This window comes from Cygnus olor, chromosome 1, assembly GCF_009769625.2.
Source record: "Cygnus olor isolate bCygOlo1 chromosome 1, bCygOlo1.pri.v2, whole genome shotgun sequence".
NCBI classification, from domain to species: domain Eukaryota; kingdom Metazoa; phylum Chordata; class Aves; order Anseriformes; family Anatidae; genus Cygnus; species Cygnus olor.
Window position 1 is genome coordinate 145,221,538 of NC_049169.1, and position 22,924 is coordinate 145,244,461.

A 22,924-nucleotide genomic window follows, 5' to 3' on the forward strand; every position below is an offset into this window, starting at 1 on the left:
GTCCCTGTGTGGTGACAGGAGGTTGCTGAGTCACCTCCATTAGCTGTTGCACAGCCAAGTTACTCATCTGCTAAATAACAAAATGCCTCAAGCAAACACTAATGCAGATAATGGGTTACTGTGATCACCATATTTTTCAGAAATAGCAACAGTGCACATTAGTTCTAACTTTGATTTGTTTCATTTGATTCTGGCCTTTTTTTTTTTTTTTTTTTTTGAAAAGTGCAGCTGTAGGGACCAAGGGTGAGATTAACTTCACACAATAAATTACATCTGCATTATTTTTTAAATTAGCTACTACTATTTTAAATCAAGCTACTTTTCTTTCAGTGTTTTTAATTTTATAAGTGCTGTGCTCCAGAGCTTTCTATTCAGCAAAGTGGTTTTAAATGAGTCTTAAATAATTTAAATATTTATTTTCTGAAATACGTTCCTTTCCGGGAAGATTTTTTGTCAATTTTATTCCTTATTGAGAAGAAAATAAAACAGAGAAAGTATTTTCTTATTCCATCCACAGTGTTATAAGAGCAGGAGAAAATGTGCAACAGTAATAGTCTCCCATTTGACCACAGGCACACACTGAGAAAAATCTGTAACATCATGATTTGTCTTCTTAGCATCCCTCCTAGATCAAATGAAGTTAAAAATAAAGTGAAAAATGGGAGACATTTCTTATTCCAAATTGATGTGAAGGAGGATGTTGTATTTGTTGGACATCTGAAAACCAGCAATTCAGCTAGCATGTCCCCATCCAGGAGGAAAGGGACCTGGTTCATTGGTGTCAGTACAACAATACTGGAGACAGAAAAGTGAATGCTACCCAACTCCTTCTCATGACAACATTTTGGCTTTAATGTAGGCCCAAGCACATGCCAGCAGCATGGGGCAGCAGTCTGTCCTTTCCTTGAATGGAGGACACAGTTTAGTCCCATTCTCCAGCAGCTTCTACCCCCAAAGGCAGTGGCCAAAGTAGCAACAGAGAGATGTATTAAAAAAGACTCAGACCAAATATAAACAGATGGAAGTGGATTTCTATGAAGCATGTCATGTCATGACTGCACCATCTCCGTGTCATTGGATTGTACATCTCCAGCACACTAAGGAGTGCCTAGGCAGTGACCAGCCCCTTCCAGTCTCCAGCTCCACACAAGCGACCCAGTCATGCCCACTCACTGACTTAACTGGATACAGAACTGCACCCAGGACTGCAAGATGACTTCTTGTTGCACCATCGCAATGACTTTGTGCCTTGTTCCTCCGCGATGACTCTCTGGCCCATATTCTCCCTGGACAGCACTGCAATGAACTGAATCGCTTTTAGTCCGTAATGCCACATCAAGGGCATGTCATGACAGACAAATAGGCCATGCAGCTATTTATGTTCCATAAGAGGATGCAAATATAAACTCTAGGTATTCTGTACGAGATTCTGTTTATTCAGATAGAAGGATATGATAATATTCAAATATAATATTGCTGTTTGATTCAGATAGGAAGGAATGCTTAAGTAACATATGTGAAAGGAAGTTAAAGCCAAAAGAGTGAAAACTGACACAGGAAATACCTGGGAAGACAAAAGGACTGATGTCTGTCTCTGTGTTTGAGATTCAGCACACATACTGACAAAAGAGCTCGCCTCCCAGAAGGTGATGGCACATCTAACCTCAGCAGTGTGGGGTTGTGGCTGCATAATTGCATCACAGTGATAAGGGCAGAGCGGCCACGGTGCCAGCGAGATGGCAGCACACCACAGGGAGGTCACGGGGCTCCCTGCACCACCCCAGCTATCAGGCTGATGGCAAGCAGAGCTGTTAACATAACCTCCTCCCTGCTCTTAGTGTAGATCGTGTGCTATACTATACACAAGGATGAGTACAAATCACATTATGCTTATATTCAGAATGGCATTGATCTTCTGAAAGCCCTGCAAAGGAATCAAGGGAGATTAAGAAGATACTACACAATAAAACTTGGTAGAAATACAAGTAAAAGCACTAAAAGTGTCAAAGTGGTGCTGAATAGTAGCTTATCTTATCATGTTAACGAGTCTGAGGTAAACTATAGCATTATGAGCCAACGGTGATTGAAAGAGAATAACCTGTCCCCTCAGGAAGCATGAGATTCAGAGATCTTTTCCAGAAAACCCAAGTTGTTAACATTTCTCTTCCTCTTCTAAAGTATGAACACTTTCTAATGATCACATCAAAGCAGGACAAAAATAAGCGTGATTCCTGGAAAATTAGGAGATGGACCCAATATTTGAAAAAAATGGCAATGGTTTCCTGGGCCACAACAACTTAATTTTTGGCAGCAGGATATCTGAATACGAATCTGCTCCTTTCCTCTTTTAAGTACCTCCCATGGAAAGGTTCCCTGGGTTTATACTTCCATCCTAATCAGAGACAAAGTTATACCAGGTGTCATCCAATGCAACAGCAGTGCAAACCCAAGTAAAAGCAGGCCACATCAGCATCTGACAGTGTCTGTTTAGTACAAAACATGATTACAGTGTTTATTCAAGCTCATATTGCACAACCCACTTGTTTATACCAATAGATGTCTCCTTCCTTATGCAATGCACATGGGGTTTTCAAGCCCACATTTTGTTTAAAGTCTTCTTCAGTAACAGGAAAATAAAAACTGGTTTATAGCTTTATTCTCCAAGTGATCCTGAGCCTAATTATTCTGATGCGTTTGAAAATTATGTATAGTTCTACTGATGCCAGTGGTGTTATGCTACTCCTTCGAGAACATAAGCAGAAAGATGATCAGGACCATGGTATTTTATGTCAGTGAGGGGATCACGTACCATATTTGCTGTGCTAAGCAGCATACTGCATCTAAGTCCTAGTGCCTATTGAAACATACAGCTAATTATTTCCTGAGCTTTTCTGAAACCAAAGCTCTGCTGAAAGGTTGGTTTTAGACTGATTTTAGGTGTTCTATTGCAAAAGACAGAAGAGCAAAAAATAAAATAAAAAAAGTCTAATGTGTAAACTGGCATGTTCAAATGACCCCTCATTCCAGTCTGTCTTGTCCCTAGATTGATCCTTTTTGTTTAATATTTTAACTTGACCTCTGTGAGCAGAAAAAAAAATATATATATTTGTTCTAAGTTTGTGTAGCACTTACACAAGAAGGTCAGGAGAAAGACGCCTAGACTCACAGAAAGTAAAGAACTACTAGTAACACTACTGCTACTGCAGTACTGCAAATGTCTATAAATGTCCTTCTGAGGCAAAGATGGCAATAGATTTGGAGAAAGACACACTGGAAATACTCATCACTCTAGTTAAATGACCCATCCTTTGATGTCAGGCAGATGGTGAAGTCTGAGTCGTTTGTAACTCAGTAGTTACCCCTTCATGCTACTTCTAACCAAAGCCTGTCACTTCCTCTGCTGCCTGTGCTCCAACAAAATGTTCCCTTTGTGCTGTCGCAATCCACTTCTCTGCTAAAGATCCCAAGGGAACTTCTGGTGCTCATCACTGCTCGACGCATTCCAAATTCTGACCGTGCTCACAAATCCTATGTGCAAAAGGAAATAAAAGCTGGTGGTGACTGAAGTGTCTTCCCTTTATGCATTTTAGCAGACCTGTCATTACATCATTTTACATCACATCAGTATTTGGAGCTCCCTGAGAGATGAACAAGCAGTTGGCACCATCTCTGGGCACTCACATGATGGGCTTTCCTGTTGATCTTTTGCCAAAAGACATTTCTCCAACAAAGAAAACTATCAAGAAGCAATATGCTACTAGACATAAAACAGAAGAAAATGCTTTCCTGTCAGAAATGACATAAGTAATCAAAAATGAAAGATGACAGAAAATCACTGTACTTACTATGTGTCGTGCTGCAAACACTCCATCAACTATTGCACAACAGAATGCTGCTACCACGCCAAAGCTGATAAATACGATGGAGGCTACCAGCTGAGAAGAGAAAATCAGAGTGAGTAATGTTTTCAATATAATTCTTTAAGTAAAACAATCATACTATTTTTTCTAGTATTTTTAAATGACATTTTCCCTTACTGTAATGCATGTCAAATCAGTGTGGCAGGCTGCCAGATACACAGGAGAAAGAAAAAAAAAAAACAGAAATTCTTGAAACTGAGTTGACATAAAATCAAGTCTACTAGAAAAGCTTAAATCTTTCTTAAGAAAATTAGGTCAGTTGTAAGAGTTATTAAATTCAGTGGTGATTTCTTCTAAATCACTTTATTTAATAAAACAGCAGTGGTGTCCACAGGGAGCATGGCAAAAAGCCATGTTCCTGTTGGCTCACATCAGTCTCTACACTGGTAGGAATTCACGCATACTGATAAAGGCATTGTAATAAGTTAATACCTAGCCTGTGCACTCTCAGAAAACTTTTCTCATCCCACATAGTTTATGACACCTTGAGCTGCAGCAAAGGTAGCTTAAAGCAGAGACTCATGGAAGTGGTACCCCTGGAAGGGCTGGGGCTCTCAGCCTGCCCCTCGGTGGCAAGGTGGGTAATGCAAAGGCCAGCAGAGCTCAGCCCATGTCACAGCTACAGCACAAACACCACGCTGTCTTTGTTAGCCTGCCAGCCCGCTTTGCTCAATAAATGTTATTAATTCTATATCAACAGCACTTTGGAAGGCAAAACACTTGGCCTCTCCCTTACCAACAGTCAATAGCTTTGTGGCTTGCCAGTGCTTCAACGGGTGTTCCTTCAGAGACTAATCAGAGTGCTGTTAGCACACATTTTTGATGGCACTGGCTCCTTTTGAGGGCATGTTTGAAGGATACAATGCTGTGAATGAAGTAAGAGGAGGTCCTGAAAGAGAAATGCCTGACAGGGCACTCTCCCCTGGTACTCATTTCCCCAGTGCTATCAGATCAGAGGGATTGCTTCATTCCTTCTTCCCTCTGATTAGAGGGTTAGTGACTCTGAGGACTCTGGACCTTGGGTTTGGACCATTGACACCTGCAGGATGTATGGGGAACCTAACATGCACTCTCTGGCTATATTTTTAATATAACTCAATATTTCTCTCTCCTATTCCTGGCATTGCTGTCGCAAAGTCACAAGAAGAACCCGCAGAAGCATCCTATATGGTATCTCAAGTCTAATTTACCACAGTATTAAGTTATAGTTAATAATTGCAATAGATTAAAAAATTCCTTTGAAAATTTACAGAACAGTGACCTTAATTGATAGATAATTGATAGAAGAGCACACTTGACAAGGGTTTCAGCTTAGAATTTGTTACTTACCACTCATTAACTGCTCCTTCACAACATTTATTCCAGAAGTGCCCAGGTACAGATTACCAAAATCACAGCCATATAGTCCACATATCCCCTCTGCATGTACAAAACCCATATCTGCATTACCTAAGTAATGTTTTTACATGCCTAAAACATGTAAGATATCAGAAAATGATGTAAAAAAAAATGGACTCTTTTGCTAATATTATACTAAGAATAGTATAAAGTCAACAATGTCAATAGGGGACAGGGCACTCATGACTCTCAGGAGAATGTATATTAGGCAAATAAGAAATTAGAATCATCAAATCCTAGAATCACTTAGGTTGGAAAAGACCTCTAGGATCATCAAGTCCAACCTTTAAACTAGCATTGCCATGCCTACCACTAAACCATGTCCCTAAGCACCGCATCTATATGTCTTTTAAATACTTTCAGAGATGCTGAATCAACCACTTCCCTGGGCAGCCTGTTCCAATGCCTAACAACCCTTTCAGTGGAGAAATTCTTCCTAATATCCAACCTAAATCTCCCCTGGCGCATCTTGAGGCCATTTCCTCTTGTCCTGTCACTTGCTGCTTGGGAGAAGAGACTCACCCCCACCTCGCTACAGCCTCCTTTGAGGTACCTGTAGAGAGCAATAAGGCCTCCCCTGAGCCTCCTTTTCTCCAGGCTTAACAACCCCAGCTCCCTCAGCTGCTCCTTGTAAGACTTGTTCTCTAGACAAATTCTCTAGACTTCTTCGTAGCCGTTCTCTAGATGTGATCCAGCACCTCAATGTCCTTCTTGTAGTGAAGGTCCCAAAGCTGAACACAGTACCTGAAGTGTGGCCTCACCAGTGCCAAGTACAGAGGAGCAACCAGTTCCCCAATCCTGCTGGCCGCGCTGTTCCTGATACAAGACAGGATGCTCTTGGCTTACTTGGCCACCTGAGCACACTGCTGCCTCACATTCAACCAGCTATTGACCAATACCCCCAGGTCCCTTTCCACTGGGCAGCTTTCCAGCCACTCTTCCCCGAGCCTGTAGCATTGCATGGGGTTGTTGTGCCCCAAGTGCAGGACCTGGCACTTAGCCTTGTTGAACTGCATACAGTTGGCTAAATTACAACCTCAGAAGCCCATAGCATTGGACATATGGTTCAAAGCAATATCAAACATTTGGAAATACGATCTTTCAGTGAATCAGCAAAAAGTACAACTTAAAAGCAGAAGGCCAAACTAGAATCACATCTTTCAAATGCTGTCTGATATACTCTTAATCTCTCACTAGTTTGTGGCTCACAGATTGCAACTTGTAATCACAGGTAGGCCCGCACTGACACAGGGACTGATGAGTGATCTGAATCCCCTGTGTGGGGAGGAGACGGGAAAGCAGAAGTGGCTGAGGCTGATGGTACTGGCTGATCTTGGGAACCTGCTGCACATCCCCTGCAACCAGCTCCCTTCTGCAGTAGTAAAGCTGAAGCCCTGAGAAACCACTGTTGGTTGCACCACCCTTCAACCTCTACTATCCCTTGTCTCTTCAGTATCACAGGTCATGTCTTGTGAACCTGGCTGTCTAAAAATCTTGGCATGAAATTCTTAAGATCAATAAGGCTGTGGGCTCCTTGCAGGGAGTTATTACCAATGCAGACTAGTGGACTGTGCTGCCCTGTGGCAGGTACATTTGTTACAGTACCTGATCTCTTTATTTGAAAAAGCAGCAGTGTTTAAAAGTCCAGATTAAGTCATTATTGTCTGATACCCTTATCTTGTTTTTCAAGTCATAGCAGTCAATCACATAATTAGTGGGCTTAGCCAGGTGTTTCCAAATTGAGTGAGCTCAGGATCAATTTACTGGAAATTGACCTCAAGGTGGCTTTTCATTTCACACATGAGCGATTTATTGATGATTTACAATCCCTAAACCAACATTTTCCACTCATGGGGAGAGCTTAAATCACCTAATAAGAGCATGCTGGCCTTTCAGTTTCACCATATAGCTCTAAGAGACCCATACAAAGGTGCACAGTAAATTGCAGGATGGACAGGAGCTATGGAGTTGACTTTGCTCTCCTCGGTCATGTTGGTGAGCTTCTATCCATTCAAGGAGCTATGCAGAAGTCAGAGGTTGTCAGCCAGATTTTTATCCATGCCTATCAGCAACTACTTCAGTGAGCGGCCCCTCTGGAATTAAGAGGACCAGTTCTTGATGGAAGTAATATTTGTTGCAATGCAGAAGCTGCAGAATGTGCCGTTAGCTCAGCTGGGGTCCTTCTGACTTAAATTGGCTTACATATGTTTCAGAAAGATAAAAGAAGTAATAATACAATTATAACGCAAATAATTCCTTAAAATAAAATTAGATTTGTATTCTCCCTCAAGCCTTCCATTGCTTTTTGAGACTATGAGAAACATATAAACAAAGAATAAAATAAATTACGTCTAAAAACTGCAGCCAAGACAGCAAAATGAAGAGCTGTTGTAAATGCAAAAGATAACTTTCCTGAGTGGTGGATGATTGCTGGAGCTGTGAGTTTACTGAGCCCAGTCGCATCAAGGAAGAAAAGCAGTGCAGTTCATTTATATAGAGATAATTTTTGCTGATAGATAAAATAGCACGCTTAAAAAATAAATACTGATCCATCACATCATCCCATCTCCATTTTTAATAGCAGTGTGCTTTGTCAGGAAAACTATTCATTATTCATAACAATACATTTTTAACAGTTACTCAAGAAACACTTTTGCTCTTGCCGTTACACTGCTACACGGCCAGGCTTCTCTACCCCATGCGACGCGACGAGACACGCAGCCATCGTTGGTCCAGCAGACACAGAAAATCACACCAGTCCCCAGCACAAGCTAGAGGCTAGTACCCCAGTAGCTGTTTTAGATACCCCTGTGAAGTATCTCTGTGAGGCTCGCCAGGTCACGCTTCTGGCAGACACCTGGTTTCTTCACGGCTCTGGATTAGCCCCTACCTGCTTTCGGTCAAAATGCACAACTGTTCAGATAATGACCATCACTTCAGCACCAGATGCTTTCTGAGGTGCCTCATCCTCTGAATTTAGACTAAGTAGATCTGAAACTTTAGAAAAATCTATGGATTTTTGTTTTCTAAATCACCTTGATATCAAATGTAAGTTACATTATATCTAACAGACTCTCCTTTTTCATCCTAAATGGCTTTTTGCATTGCACAGCCTTCAATGCTTCCAAGTACTGTGCTCTTCACCAAGTCTCTCTGGGATTTCTTTCCGGACAGAGGAAGAATTACAATTATCCTCATCAATGTAAATTGAGAAACACTGTCAGCCAGTGCCTTTTGCTCTGAGAAGTGAAAGCTTTGCAACAGGCTATGTAAATGTTATGCCACAGGTTTATAAAGCCCTTTTTATCCCTATGCAGATTCAAGCAAACGTATCTGGAAAAGAAATGGACCGGGCAGTTTGTTGTAGGCTATCCCTACCATTACATTCCCCAAAATAGAGTTTAGTTCCGTGGAGCTTTTGACTGGTTCAACTTCCCCACATCTCCAAGCTCAGAACTTAGTATAGGCTTAAATAAATTCACGGTTCTTTGCCTGTATGCTGAGGATGAAGAGGAGAAGTTTACGAAAACTGTTACCGATGCTAAACAGACACCGACTTTTCACACCTGGCACAAGCTCAGCCCCGAACCGCATCTGGTACTATGGCAATGAAACAGGGCTGTAGATTAATAGCCTGCAAAGCTAAGATGAGAGAACTCATTGCACTGCATCTGAGATGCTGCTGTAAACCAAACGCTGCCTATGTTGTGAGGTGGGAGGGCATAAAAGTACATGTAATTGTGAGTTAATGCCTGCCCACCCGTTCTTTCCAAAGGCTGGTTCTCCAGTGGTAGCACCTCTGTAGCTGAGGCTCTGCTAGAGGGTTGTCACACCACAGGAGACAGGATTATGTCATGTTCGCTACTCATTAATGCCAATCCCAGTCATAGCACTAATTACAATGACACAAATTCCTAATGATGCAGACTTCTGTGATTGCCCAACCAATGGCCGAAGAACTACTTCCTAGACTGACATCCAGATGAAGGAGGGGAGAGAAAGAAAACATTAAATGCCTGTTTTAAGACCACCAGTGCTGGTACAGCTCATGAAGACAAGGGCTGGGATCCCATCCATAAACACATAACTTGCTTCTGAATGTGAGACACCGAATAACGTAGCCTAGAGCAGACACCTTTATTACCAGGAAGGTGAGGCAGACGTCCTTGAAGGCCTTCAGATAGTGACACTACACACAAGATGTAGTCAGGCCTTTATATCCAGTCTTGTGTTTAGATCAAGTGGCCAAGTTAGAAATCTACAGCCTTTCCCCACTATCATCACTATTGAATTCATTAAGTCCAGTAATACATTGTTGATTATTATCAGCAACACCACAAGTGTTTGTTTCAGACTTTCTTCTCTCTTGCTCTTGTTAATAGCATCTCAGAGCTGTGCCTGTGTGACTGAAATGGTGTCTTGCTCTCTTGTCCTTAATTTGGTCCCGTTTTCCAGCCCTGTCTCCTGCTGCCTGTCCCAAAGGGGTGCATCCTTGCACACCAGCTCCGGTGCTTTCCTGAATACACAGCCAGCCAGTGTAATTCACTCATGAGGCAGAAAATTTGTTTGTTTCCCCAAGTGAGTAAATCCAGGTTGCTAAAAGGGGAGATGAGCACTAGACCTAGTGCAAATGGGAGGATGGGACCGTGTGACCAAGAGAGAAGGGAAGAAAGTAGAAGTCCTGCCAGCAACTATTAGGTTTTCTCACCTCTTTCGTGTAATTTGCCCTCCTAGGGATTATTGAAGTAAAAGGTAGGTTTTAGCTGTAATGAATAAATAAGGACTGGATTGGTTGTGCTGTTTGTGGTCAAGAAGACTTTTGTTTTCCTGCCTGTGAAGAAGTTTGCTGTTTGCCAGTATTGTGTCAGGGTTAATTAGGAAGAACAACAATGTGAAAAGGCGAGTTGGTGGAACGTGGGGAGGGGAAAGGTCTCATGAGGAATTTAAGCAAACTCGCATGCATAAAAGGGCAGAAGTAATTAGATAAACAAATGTTGGTAAAGAATACAGAAACCACATGAGAGGTATCGATTATTATGCCAAGGAGAAAAAAACAAGATCAAAGTCCACTTTGAAAATAAAGGCAGCGTTTCCATTCAGAAAATTTTTCTTCTTGCCCCACATCCAGAATGGTAAAAGGCAGAATTCACAACATCTTTTGTTATTCTTTAGATTGGCACAGTTAATTCATGTCATACGTAGGCATAGTTAATGAATATTGCTTTCTCTTTTTCTCCTCCAGTGGTCTTTTTGCTCGACTTGTGGAGATAATTCATTAATTTTGCAAGTCACAATGACAAGGGACTACAGAAGTGCCCACGGTCAGGAAATGTGCAACAGGGTAACTTAACAGCCCCAGCTCTCCTCCAGCCCAAGAGAGCTTGTGTAGCACATTTGAGTCTGCTCTTTCCAGCTCCTCCAGGCATACAAAGAGATCTGGAGGAAAGGGACAGTTTCCTGGTCAGGTAAGCAAACTTCTTGAGTTACTGGGGACTTTACCTGTGACAATTGCTGCGACAGTTACGGAGATGGGAGGAATTAGCATCTGATCACATTGACAACATGCCCATGGATGTGCAATGGGTGTGCTGGGTCCAATGGCAGTAGGTGGTCCTGCTGTATAGCACCCACACAGCGACCTCCCTAAGTACATAATGTCACATAACTGTCTGAACACGTTGACGAAGAGTAAAGACTTACATTAGTCACCAGGCAACATTACTGCTCTCCTTTACCTCTCTTTCTACTACTAGTACTGGATTCTCTGCTGCAGACGCCCTGTTATGGATACCTCTGCACATGCTCAGTGATTTCTTCCCAGCAAATTTCCCTGCACACTTTGACTAACCAGGTGTTTAAATGGCTTTGGCTCAGTTTCCTTCAGCTACGCGTTTTCAAAACTAATATTTTATTTAGGAGATGCACAGGCAAACCCCCCTCAACTTCTTCTTCCACCACTTTTGGCTTTCTTAATAGTATTCACAATCTAGCATGGGGGCACCCTGTTTCAGGAGCACCCATTTATTATTACTTCTGCATCCATCAGCACATTCATTACTGTTTCCCCACTTCCATTAGTCCTAAATTCTTGGTTTCATTTCAAAATCGTGGAGCCCTCCTTTACAACATCTTCACACTGCCTTGTCGAACAGGAATAAAATGACATCACCATGAGTGTATCAGCCATTCCCAAGCAGCCCTCTTGTCATTTCTCTTCAGGACGTGAGAGCCCGTGGTTCAAAACTGCCCCTTAATACTCTTGTTGTTAAGCTTCCTCACCAGGGTTTCGCAGCCAACCACACACACGGCACCTCTCCCATTCTCCCTCCTCCCTCCCTGTCAGTCAGCAGCAGCTGAGCCACTCTCATTCTTTTTGAGAACAGCAACTTAACTCTTCTGCAACTCCGGTCACCTACAGAAGTGTAATGGAAGCATTTTGCATTAACATTGCATTGTCCAAACAAAAACCTTGTATGCTAACTCAGTTCCCTAGTCTAGATCTCTCAAATGGTTTCACCCTCTAGAAATGCTTCCTTGAACTAAACCATAATTTACACCAATCCGCTTTCCATTAATTTTTCTGTAACGTATCTTGTCTTTTCTTCTAACCTGCTTAAAACATCTGAAGATACCGTTTCTGTGAAAGATGCTATATGAAATAAAGATTATTTTTCCCATATTTTCATCTTCAAGCAATGAAAGAACGGGAGGAATTCAATCACTAGCCCTTATGAAACATGAGCCAAAGATATTGAGAAGAGCTCCCTGATTAATTCCTTCTCTCATAACCTATTATCAGTTACAAATCTAGATCTAAAACAGCCAGAAAATTATTTCAAATTGTTTTATGAGCAAATACTTACTAGAATGACCAACCAAATGAATGAAATCAACCTGCATCGAGCGGTTTACAGGCTCTTAGACTTTAAAACTGGAGCCACTGTTACACTGCAGCCAGAGAATGAATTTGATGTATGTGTAAATAAGAAGAACACATCAAATTCAAGATAATTCATTCACTGATGAGTAAATGCTTGTCTTGAATCAATTAAAATTATCACCACTGCTGCTGCGCTGTCTCTCATCTCTGCTGAAACACTCTAATTCTTGGGAGAGTACCAGCTACTGGAGGCCAGCAGATGTTATTAAACCGGTGTTAGATGAAAGACTGAACTGTACTTGCTTCACATATTCCAAGACAAGAAGCAGAAGGAAGCCTAAAGTTTTTTTTAATCTCCTGGCGTGGGGCTAGTTTTATTATCTGTGCTATTTTAAGCCCCCATAGCATCTGAGGCCCCCTGTTCACATCCCAGTAACCTTATCACACAGCTACTGATTCAAACAGCACTGATGTATTTTCTCCCCGGTCTGCGCTGATACAGCCACCCTAATGACTGATCCCCTCTCCTTCCAGCAGGTGCAATACAAATGCTCTCCTCCACCCATGTTTCAGCTGTTTTTAAAGAGAGTTGTTGTTTAAATAGCTGCTCTGTTCTTCTTTCAGCCAAAACAGAATGGGCATCAACTATACGATCAAAATCCTTCCCCCTCTTTCAGCTTCTTACTGCTAGGTAGAAGAGCACTGAGGCTTCCTGGGGCAGTTCTGGATGTAGCGTGCTTTTACAAGAGACCATGCTGTCCAGTCATCTCATCCTGTTTTTCCAAGTCCTTGCCTTCCTAATCTAACATTTCTAAATAGAAGCACAACTGCAAATTACTACTTTGTTTCAAGAGCTGTCATTTGGCAATGGACTTATTCATATTTTTTTTACATCTCTACAGTTGAGTATTTCAGCTGGTCATCTCTGCTCCTCTTTAGTCAATGGAGAGTGAGGCACTTCCGGATACCTTCTACACCTATTACAGGATGGGATTAATTACTTTCTGAAGCTATCTTTTTTCCACTGGCTATAGAGGGACTCTAGATATCGAAGTACCTGTGCTGAGAAATCAACCTGCTGTCAATACTTCTTTCATTCACTCGACGTTGGCTGCTTAGATTTGTGTTTTCTCTTCCCTTTTCACTTTCCCCCAGTCATTTTGCCTGGGACTTGCAGGGGAGCAAGAGAAGTAATCTGGAAGGAGAAGAGGATGCCTTGGATTTGATGAGGACAGAGCAATATAAAACAGAAGGGAAAAAAAAAAATAAATAAAAAATAAACAAGAATAGCTGGATTTCACAGCTGGAGAAATGCTAATGGCTTTGGAACAAACCTAAGCAAACCTTAGTCCACCAGAAACTTCAAACTGGTAAGAATTCCCATTGCAAACATCAGCAAAAGTACTAATTTAACAGTGGTTTAAGACGGTTGCAGACTTAGGGATATCAAATATACAGACAAGAAGCAAAAAATAAATGCAGTATTAAGTGGAATGGGCACAAAAGCGAAACATAAATTTAGATTCACTGATCAGCAGTGCTGACATTATAGGAATCCAGCACATTTTTCCTTTCATGGATGCTCTTTTATTGATGCAAGTGGAACAAGCTCATTTCATCACTTAAACAGAGGCAGCTGTTCAGAGCAGTATGAGAACAATAAAACAGAAATAAATAGTGCGTTGTGTGTCACAGAAGTTTGTGCTTCCTGGTGAAAAATGGTGGAACTGACATAGATCAAGATGACTACAGCTGACACTGTTTAGCAGCAGGTACTTTTTTAACACTAAAGTCTGTTACTGTCTTTACAAATCCTCTTTCACATTACAGTGACTGCACTGTTTTCTAGTACACGTATGCTCTTTATCAGAAATGCATTACAATCAAATTACAAGCTTTCCTGTAGTGAAATTCTACCTGCTGAGTCTGGAAGATTTTATCTGGCCAACTGGGATACTCATCTCTTTAATTTGATCTCATTCTTCAAACAGAGGATCAGAAACTGCCTGTCTTCTCTGGGCACATCCTGCCTCACCTTCTCACCCCTGTACACATGAGAATTTGTCCAGGATTCCTTACCAACACTTTTTATCCCCTGCCTCCTGCTTGCTACGGAGAATAATTGATTTCTCTATTGTTCCACAAACACATTTCATGGGTCATAAAGTTTACTTTTGTTCTCAGCTGTGTGACAGTAATGCTTTCATTACGTAAACACCACAAGAAAGCAAACTGGCAGAAAAAAAAAATGTCCTGTTATGCACTTAATTCTGTGTGCTGTTTCCAAGCACAGATCTTAAAGGAACTACATCCCTAACTACATTCCTAAAGACTTCCATTTAATAAGATGGAGGATTTAAACTGAATCGGTGGTTTGAGCCTCTGACTCAAAAAAGCAGTGCCAAACTTTAAACATCACAGTGTTGAAAATAAACTGTGCTGGTGCATGTGTAATAAATGCACAATAATAAACTGTGCTGTGCATGTATACATACACTCACACACATATATATACACATGTATGTATCTCCCTTCTATTTAATTTAAGCTTCCAGAAGCAAACTGAAGCCATGATGGTTGCCAAGACAGCTCTCCAAATGGAAGTCAAAATCTCTTTCCTACATTTTCCCCCTTTGCATTTCCCCCCATTGCACAAATTTTGAAATTCTTTCTGCCAATGATAACAGTGAAAATATGGTAGTTTATTCTCTGAGACTGTTCTAGCACCATGTTGGGTCACAAGCTGAGGAACCAGGGGTGGGTATGACCTGAGCTGCAGAACATCTTCATGAAGCCCTGGGTGAGGGCCCAGGGTGCACCCTCAGCAGGTTCACTGAAGACACCATGGCATGAGGCAGCAGTCAGCCACATCTTTGCAGATATTTAGAGGCTACATGTAACCCTGCACAACCTGATCTAACTTTGAATTTGCCCCTGCTTTAAGCAACTAGTTGAACAAAAGGCCCTTCCCAACTTAAACCATTCTCTGATTCTGTCAAAACACTCAAAATGGGGGGAAAAATAGCAGAAAATACCACCCCATATTCAGCATTTGAAACTAGCAAGAACATTTAATAATACCGAGTCATTCAAACCTTACAGAAGACAAGAGGTGCCATGAAGTATGACTTTGATGTCTATAGTTGTTGCATATTTATTATGTAGTGGAAATCCTCATTTTTAACATACAAGGTCAAAAATCTGTATTAGAAAACATAAAATATTTTACTTGGTCCTTCATTCATGAAATACTTAATCCTAATAAATAAAGTCTCTTGTAACATGCTAACTGAAATAAAATATAAACAACTTTCAACTATTTACATTTTTATTGTCTATATAATTTTATTTTCTGAATTTCACTTGCCTTCACTTTGGAAGGTGCTTTCATACCCACAGATATACACCTGTCGTCTTCTTCTTCAGCTGAAATAACTGAACTTCAGAACACCTCCAGTTTTTTGCTTTGCTTGTGCACATGACTTTACTGAATATTCTCTTTCATGACAAGGAATAACATAGACTTCCCAGACCTACTGTGGATAGACAACATGCAAAATCCTTCCCCAAAAGGATTAGAAAGGGGTTACAAAGCAGCTTCCTGCCAAATAAAGCAGATAATATCCAAAAGGGCACCATGTTTATAGTCTAAAAGGAGACTGGACAGTCTAGACACAGGCTGCACCACTCTAAAACTGGGCAGAGTTACGGTACGGTATCTTCTGTGATCTCCTCAGCATTAGAGAAGACAAATATAACTGTCACTTAATATTGGATTGTTCTTACCACTCTTCAGACATGTAAAACTCAATAGTCCAACCCAAATCACCCTTCAAGGCTCCTTCTAGAATCTCAGGAGAAAAAGAGATGCCTCTAAATGGCACCTCATTGCAGCAGTCTAGGAACTAGACATAAGAGACTGGGAAATGTTCTCAAAGAATAAACTGCTTGACATTTATCACCTAATAAGATGCTGTTATATTTTGAAAGAAATGCAGATATGTAAAGAAGAGACATGCTTGAGCTCACACAAGCGTCAGTGTCAACGTGAAATGTTTAGCTGTATACAAATCTCTGTGCCTGCTTCTAAAACATGCAGTTAAATCACACCACAAAATCTAGTGCACTTTTATGACTGAAAAGATGGTAATAGGTCTTTTCAGTTGTAATCATTTTAAAGGTGCTAAACAAGACAAGGATGATTGCTAATTTATTCCACTATTATCATTTTTACATCAACAACAATTGTTTTACCCTGAATGCCGTCAAATATAAGTACACAAGAAAGTAATCACTAAAAAAGAGAAGTACTATTGACTTTCTCAGCAGCTTGAGTTCCAGTGAGAAATAATACCTCGGTAATGACAATGATTACCTTTACATGATCTGCATGTCCCCCGGTACTACAGTAAAGACTTTTTTCCATTTATTTCTGCAGGAACAGCAAAGACAGTCTCAGGAGATCTACAGAATTGTAACTGTATTTCTCTTAATGTAAACAAGCTGCTTTAATTAGCTTAATATGTTACATGGAATCTATCAGCAATTAGCATCTTTGATGAAAATCTGTATGAAAGCCAGTTGCTTTCAGGATGTTCAATTGTCGTGAAAAAGAAAACAAAGCACAATTTGTTTGAACAGTGTAGGGTAGGTATCTGCATCAATATCTTTTCTTTGTATACGTATTACTAACCACAACCTTTACACAAAATACCCGGGGGGGATTTTCTGATGGACAAAATCTATTTTTAAAATATAATTGGTTTTGAGTAGCAAAAGAGGTTTGGCTCTTACACTTCTGAAAACTGGCTCACACACATAACCTCTCTGAAAAAGCTTTTCTTCTGCAAAAGATACAAAGTCTAGTGGCAAGAAAATAATCACAAGTAGTAATGAAATATTACCTCACATACATCTCAACACAGGATAGGAATGCCTGCATTGTCAGAGAAGTCCGAACTACTAAGAAGAGAAAATTATTGCTTTGTTTCTCTAACTTCTGCTGTAGTCTTTTTACAGAACTTAATTTGAAATCTAATTATTGTTGACAGACATCGGGAAGCAAGTATATTAAGCCACCTAAACTTAGCACCCCTTAAGAAGTCTGAAGAAATAGCCTTGCCTTTTCTGTTTGTGTGCAGAGCTCCATGTTTTAGCCTCCCTCATGTTTTCTGCTTTTGTCAGAAACAATGTCTCGTAAAAATCATTGCAACTCAAGGACCATATTTAGTCAGCTGAGCATTAGCTTTATACCTGAGTGTGTCTTAGACATGTCAGCTAGAAAATTAACTGTGTGTTACTGTGAGGAAAAAACAACAACAACAAAAAGCAAAATTCAGCAATAGATAAATACAGGTGTCAGACCTGCTGCAGACAACTGTAGCACTGAAGTCTGCGCTAACTCACACCTCCTGTGGGGTCACTCCTTCTCTGTCCACTCCTCTTTCTCTCTCTGTCCTTTACGTTCCTGTATCTTCTCCCCACACTCTGCTCCTTCCTTTGCTGCTGGCTTTGCTGTAGCTCTGCTGCTGTCAGGGGTGACTCCCACTCCCCCACTTACAGCTCTTCCAGGCAGCACCGTAATACTGCAGATGTTCCAAACCCGACAGTTATCATGGTGCCCTGGTATCTCCTGGTCACTCTTGGAGGCACCACATATTCAGCACGCTCATTTTCAGCCTTGTGAACAGAATGGCTTGATGCGACTGGCGTTGGAGAGATGTATGAGTGGAAAGTGTGAGACAGTGCTTGTTTTTTTTCCACAGGGTTAGCCAAAACAATATGCATTGTGTCTTACTAACACTGCACATTTAAAGAGTGACGAGTCTCTTGGTGCTAGCTCATGCTACCTCCATGCTTATCTGAAGAGAAACCTTTTGCAGCACTTCCAACCGTCCTTTTGGAAACACCAGGGACTCTGCTGAAAGAGGTGTCTACCTCCCTGCTCAGCACTGCTTAGAGCTCTCAGCTCAGCCCTACAGCCACAGACCCCCAGCGCACTCCAGCCTTCCCTACCTCTGTATGTAATTTCAGCATCTCATTTTCTAATCGGAAATATGTCGTACTGTAACATGAGGAGATGGCAAGCAAGCAAACGAGCGAGGAGACTTCGTGTCTTGCAATCAAATCCATTTGATTTGAGCAGTATATTATCTTCCACGCATCCGGCTGGACTAAGTGCGCCTTTGTAATGTCACGACTTACAGCTATGCTCTTCTTCAATCCATGACCTGCCTTGTGGGTTACAAGGGAGGAAAAAAGGGACAGCAAAACATTATGCTTTAATTTCTGCTGTTTGCTAGTTATAAACATCCCAAATCAGTGTAAAGGCGTCTTATCCTCAGTCAAAAGGAGATTTTGTTCTGCTGGTGCCAAGCTCTGCATAACAGAGGCGAGCATGAATGCTGAGAGCTCAACTGAAATCATGCTAGTCAATGAGGCAGAGCCTGATTCTGCAAGCAGCAGTTTCTTTGAATTAAGGGTTATACCTTGGTCAGCACATTGAGCTCCCACTGTGGACTCTGGGATGCCAAGAAGAAGGTCAAGGAAGTGTAACATCATTAATGTCACGTTTTAAGAACAAACTATTGTCCATTTGGCCTAACTGTGCCTTCATTCCTTCTCAAACCCTGTGTTTGCATTTACTGAATGCTGGGTTTTTGCTGGACTAGCTCTGCTAACCATTACATATTTCATATTGCACTTAGCATTTCATAAACCATGAATAAATCCGGACTTACAGAGGATACGTCACAAATAAATACAACTTCAAGACAAAGAGAGAAATAGATTTATGGAGGAAAGGTCGATTAAAATGGATTTTTCTCTAGTGTAATTGAACCTACATTCACTTTCAATTTTAAAAACCGAAAATGAAGTTTTGAGTCATTACAGGGCCAAAAAATTGTCAGAGCTACACTGGGTTAAACTCAAATTATACAGATGTAACTGTTCAAAGGAAGTCCGGTTAAAATAGAAGTAACTGAGTAAATAATTCCTTTTCTTCCCCTCACACTTTTGTTATGATGCAATGAACAGAATTTTTAGTCACCAGAAAATGGTATTTCTGTTACATTTCTATGCTTATCTAAGTCTTTGCAGTCTTATTGATGGCTGCAAGTTTGTTTAAGCTGCCCTCAATCTTTTCAATTAAATATACTCAGTTACACTCCAGGAAATAATTACTGTCCTCAGTTGTGGTATGATGTAAACCCTTTCCAACTCATTTCCGAGACGTTTGAAAACAAGCAGCTCAGCCTTAGACAGTGTTCCAGGCTTAGCGCACTGTGGGTGATACTCAAGACGAGACGCATAATTAAACTTTCTAGTTACCTTCTTGGTCTGTTCCCCAACAAAACAATCTTTCAACAGCCAGATCATAACTGTCATGAACAGAAAGTAGTTTTCATTGCTCCAGTCTGGTAAATGCAAACAAACACTAAGACCATACACACTGGATACTTATTTCTTCACTGTCCTTGTGCAAATGATACAAGGCATTGAATCTTACAAGCTTTGGTAGCATCTCACCCACCTTCTTTCTTTTGGTCAATCATTGTATTTTCTGCTGAAGACAGAAGCAACAGAGAGGCTAAACTGCCTCTTAGGAAAACTGAACAATAAAACAGTAAAGGAACGTGAATGCTGTGGAAGACAAAGCTATTGTCATCTACCCACCCTTTAGCCTGTAACTTGGAACCAGCTATCCATCCTGGTCTCCAGTGTAGAAACGAGGGACAATAGTTCTTAAAAACAAATAATTTGTTTTGTTACCAGAAATACTAATGAGGCCTGGCTTGCTGCAGATTTGTGTCTCACAGGTCATGTTCCATCTGGACTCCCTAGTTGTTCAGGGTGATGAGCTGACACTGCAGCCTTTACCACCATGGGGGACTTACACTTCTTTTCTGAACCCATATGTGAATTTCCATGAAACCCGAAGGAGCTGCGCATCTCTGAATTCTCTACCTTCCTGCCAAATTTGCCTGAAATTGGCCAATGCATTTAAAATGGAATAGGGAACAGAAAACAACACAGACAAACATCATGGCTTTATCAGTCTCACCTCTTTGAGAAACACAGATAGAAACAAAAGTTGAAAGTAGGGGAATACTTGAAATACACCACTGAAACTTTCAGACAATGAAAAAAAAAAAACACATTATGATAGAATTTTGACTATAAATAATCAAATCAAGACTGGAATTACTAAGAAGAAAACAGGAAATCACAGCAGACTACTTCTATATTGTTAGCAAAACACAAGGTAAATCAATCATTTCCTCCTCTGAGCTCAACAGCGCTCTTTTGATTTATACCTGTGAAGGTTCTGCATTATGAAATGAATTGTATTTCATAATGCTTAGCTATAATCAGTCTACTGTACAGTGTACGTTGGACATGCTTCTGGTCAACCAAGACACTGCTATTTTTTGCTGAGAGCAAGGAAAGTGTAAGACTGCAGAAATCCAGTCCCATATACTTTCCTTTGCCCAGATGGACCCAAGGACTTTAAATGACTTCCTTACATAAATAAAAGCAAGCAGTTTGCAGAGCCAAGCTAAATCTAAAAACAAACCACAAAGTATCATCAGATCCTGTCTGACCTAGCCTTGATAGCAAGAGCTCTGAGGTTCGTTTTCTTTTAACGTGCATATTTTCAGGAAAGTGTTGCTGACAAACTTCTCGTGCAGGATGAGATCGTCTGTTATGGTAGAGCTGATAACATGGCTCCTTGCTGCTCAAACTGGCACATCCCATGCATTTGGCCTCTCTCCTCATCCTTTTCTCTGCTACACGCTCCTGGCCAAATTCTGGCACTCATCTGAACCTGCCCTGAGTCAGTCCAACTCACTAAACTAACAGGGAATTAATTTGGTTTAAAAAAAAAAATAGTGATCCAGAAGTGATAACCCCTTAAATCATTCCTTGCCCCATACAGAGAGAGTCACTGGCCACTTCATACTTCTCAGAAACTTTTCAGAAAGGTGAAAAAATGAAAAAAACATTTTGGAGCAGATGCAGCAGTTTTAAGTCAGCTGGAAATCTCTGCTTTTCATGTTCTTAAGACATTAAGGTACAAAAAAAGAAAACAAAAAGGGCAGTTGCTTACCATTTGTCTTCTGTTCTCTACCAGGTGGATGCCAACAATCCCTAGGAAAGATCCAAAGCCAAGCTAAGGCAAAGAACAAAACCAACAGAAACACATGAGGTCAGCATATCTGGTCAACATACCAAACCGTCACAGTGATATCTGAGCAGGTGTATCATACAGATGGGATAATTGGGGTGTGTCAGGAGAAAGAGTGAATGTTATCATGGAATTATAGAACAGCTTGGGTTGGAAGGGGCCTTAAAGATCAGTTAATTCCAACCACCCTGCCATGGGCAGGGACACCTCCCACCAGCCCAGGTTGCCCAAAGCCCCATCCAGCCTGGCCTTGAACACCTCCAGGGATGGGGCATCCACAGCTTCTCTGGGCAACCTGTGCCAGGGCCTCGCCATCCTCTGAGTGAAGAATTTCCTCCTAACGTCTAATATAAATCTTCCCTTTTAGTTTAAAACCATTCCCCCTTGTCCTGTCATTGTCTGCCTGAGCAATAAGATGCTCTCCACCTTTTTTATAAGCTCCCTTTAAGTACTGAAAAGCTGCAATGAGGTCACCCCAGAGCTTTCTCTTCTTCAGGCTGAACATCCCCAGCTCCCTCAGCCTTACTTCATAGGAGAAGTGCTCCAGCCCTCATCTGACCTTCCTGGCACCAGGATTCTCACCAGGCTCATGTGGGCTTGGAGACAAGGAGGTTCCTCAGTGACAACCCCGTAAGACTTAGCTGGCCACAGATTCAGAAACAGCCACGGCAGGAGTGCCAGTATCACCAGCAGGTCTGTTTCGACAGCGTTCCCTCCCTGCCTTGCTGGCTGTATGCTTCTCTGCAGGCACTCAGTGCGGCTGGCACTCCTCCCTGCTCAGTGAAACCCCGCTCACCCCCTTAGCTCCCACCCAACGCACCCCATGGACGAGGCATGAATTTTCTGTTAAGGTGTCTAAACCCCTTCCTGGAACTAGGTCTCCGAATCTGGTTCAAAGCCTCTTTTCCAAGCCCAATTAGGTTTTTAAGGACTAAGTGTCCCAGCCAAGGGCGTGAGCGAGGCCTGTGAATTCCCTGCTCTTATGCACAACCACTCGCAGCAGAAAGCAAATCTCCTGTAAGCACTTTAATCGCTCAGCGTAACAACGGGAATCCATGATTCCCCCTCAAGAAGACAAATGTAGGGAAAGGGGATTAGCTACTGAGTGCTTTGGGAAGATTTATGTGAAAGAGAGGCACAAGTACTGAAAGTAGAGATTTTGAAAAAGAAAGAGTGTGCAAGCACGTCTGTGCTGACTGCTGAGTAGGGGAGAGACTTGGAACCCTGAGCAAGGACACTGTGTTCAGGGGACAGCAACTTTGTAAATTAATATAGCTACATCAAAATGACAGCTGGTTCCAACCCCAATTTTTCATCCTAAAAGGAGCAATCCATGCAGTCCCATTTAAGGCTTACAAATGAGGGCACAGAGCAGAGCATTATTATCCACATACAGGAAAAAAAATGAAAAATAAAAAAATAATAATAAAAAGAACCAGATAGAGATCATGCTGCAAGCCACGACATTGCTGAGATTGGTTTAGGGTTATATGTGCTGCTTTTCTTGTATGGTGACTGGGACATTTGGACTCTGTG

At 41.4% G+C, this 22,924-nt stretch overlaps 1 protein-coding gene across 5 annotated transcripts in view; it reads right to left on the reverse strand.

The window, feature by feature from the left end:
- Positions 1-22,924, reverse strand: part of TMEM255B (transmembrane protein 255B) — a 72,007-nt gene that overhangs the window by 37,426 nt on the left and 11,657 nt on the right. For 4 of the 5 annotated variants that reach the window (XR_005819436.1, XM_040555518.1, XM_040555594.1 and 1 more), the window contains exons 3-4: positions 21,311-21,373; positions 3,846-3,935 (exon numbers count right to left, since the gene is read on the reverse strand). Coding sequence is in view for 4 of the 5 variants with exons in the window: in XM_040555518.1 (XP_040411452.1) it covers positions 3,846-3,935; positions 21,311-21,373 (153 nt within the window). In the remaining variant the exon portion in view is untranslated. Of the gene's footprint in view, positions 1-3,845; positions 3,936-21,310; positions 21,374-21,970; positions 22,320-22,924 lie in introns of those variants that run through there. The other variant, XM_040555790.1, reaches the window with a different exon arrangement.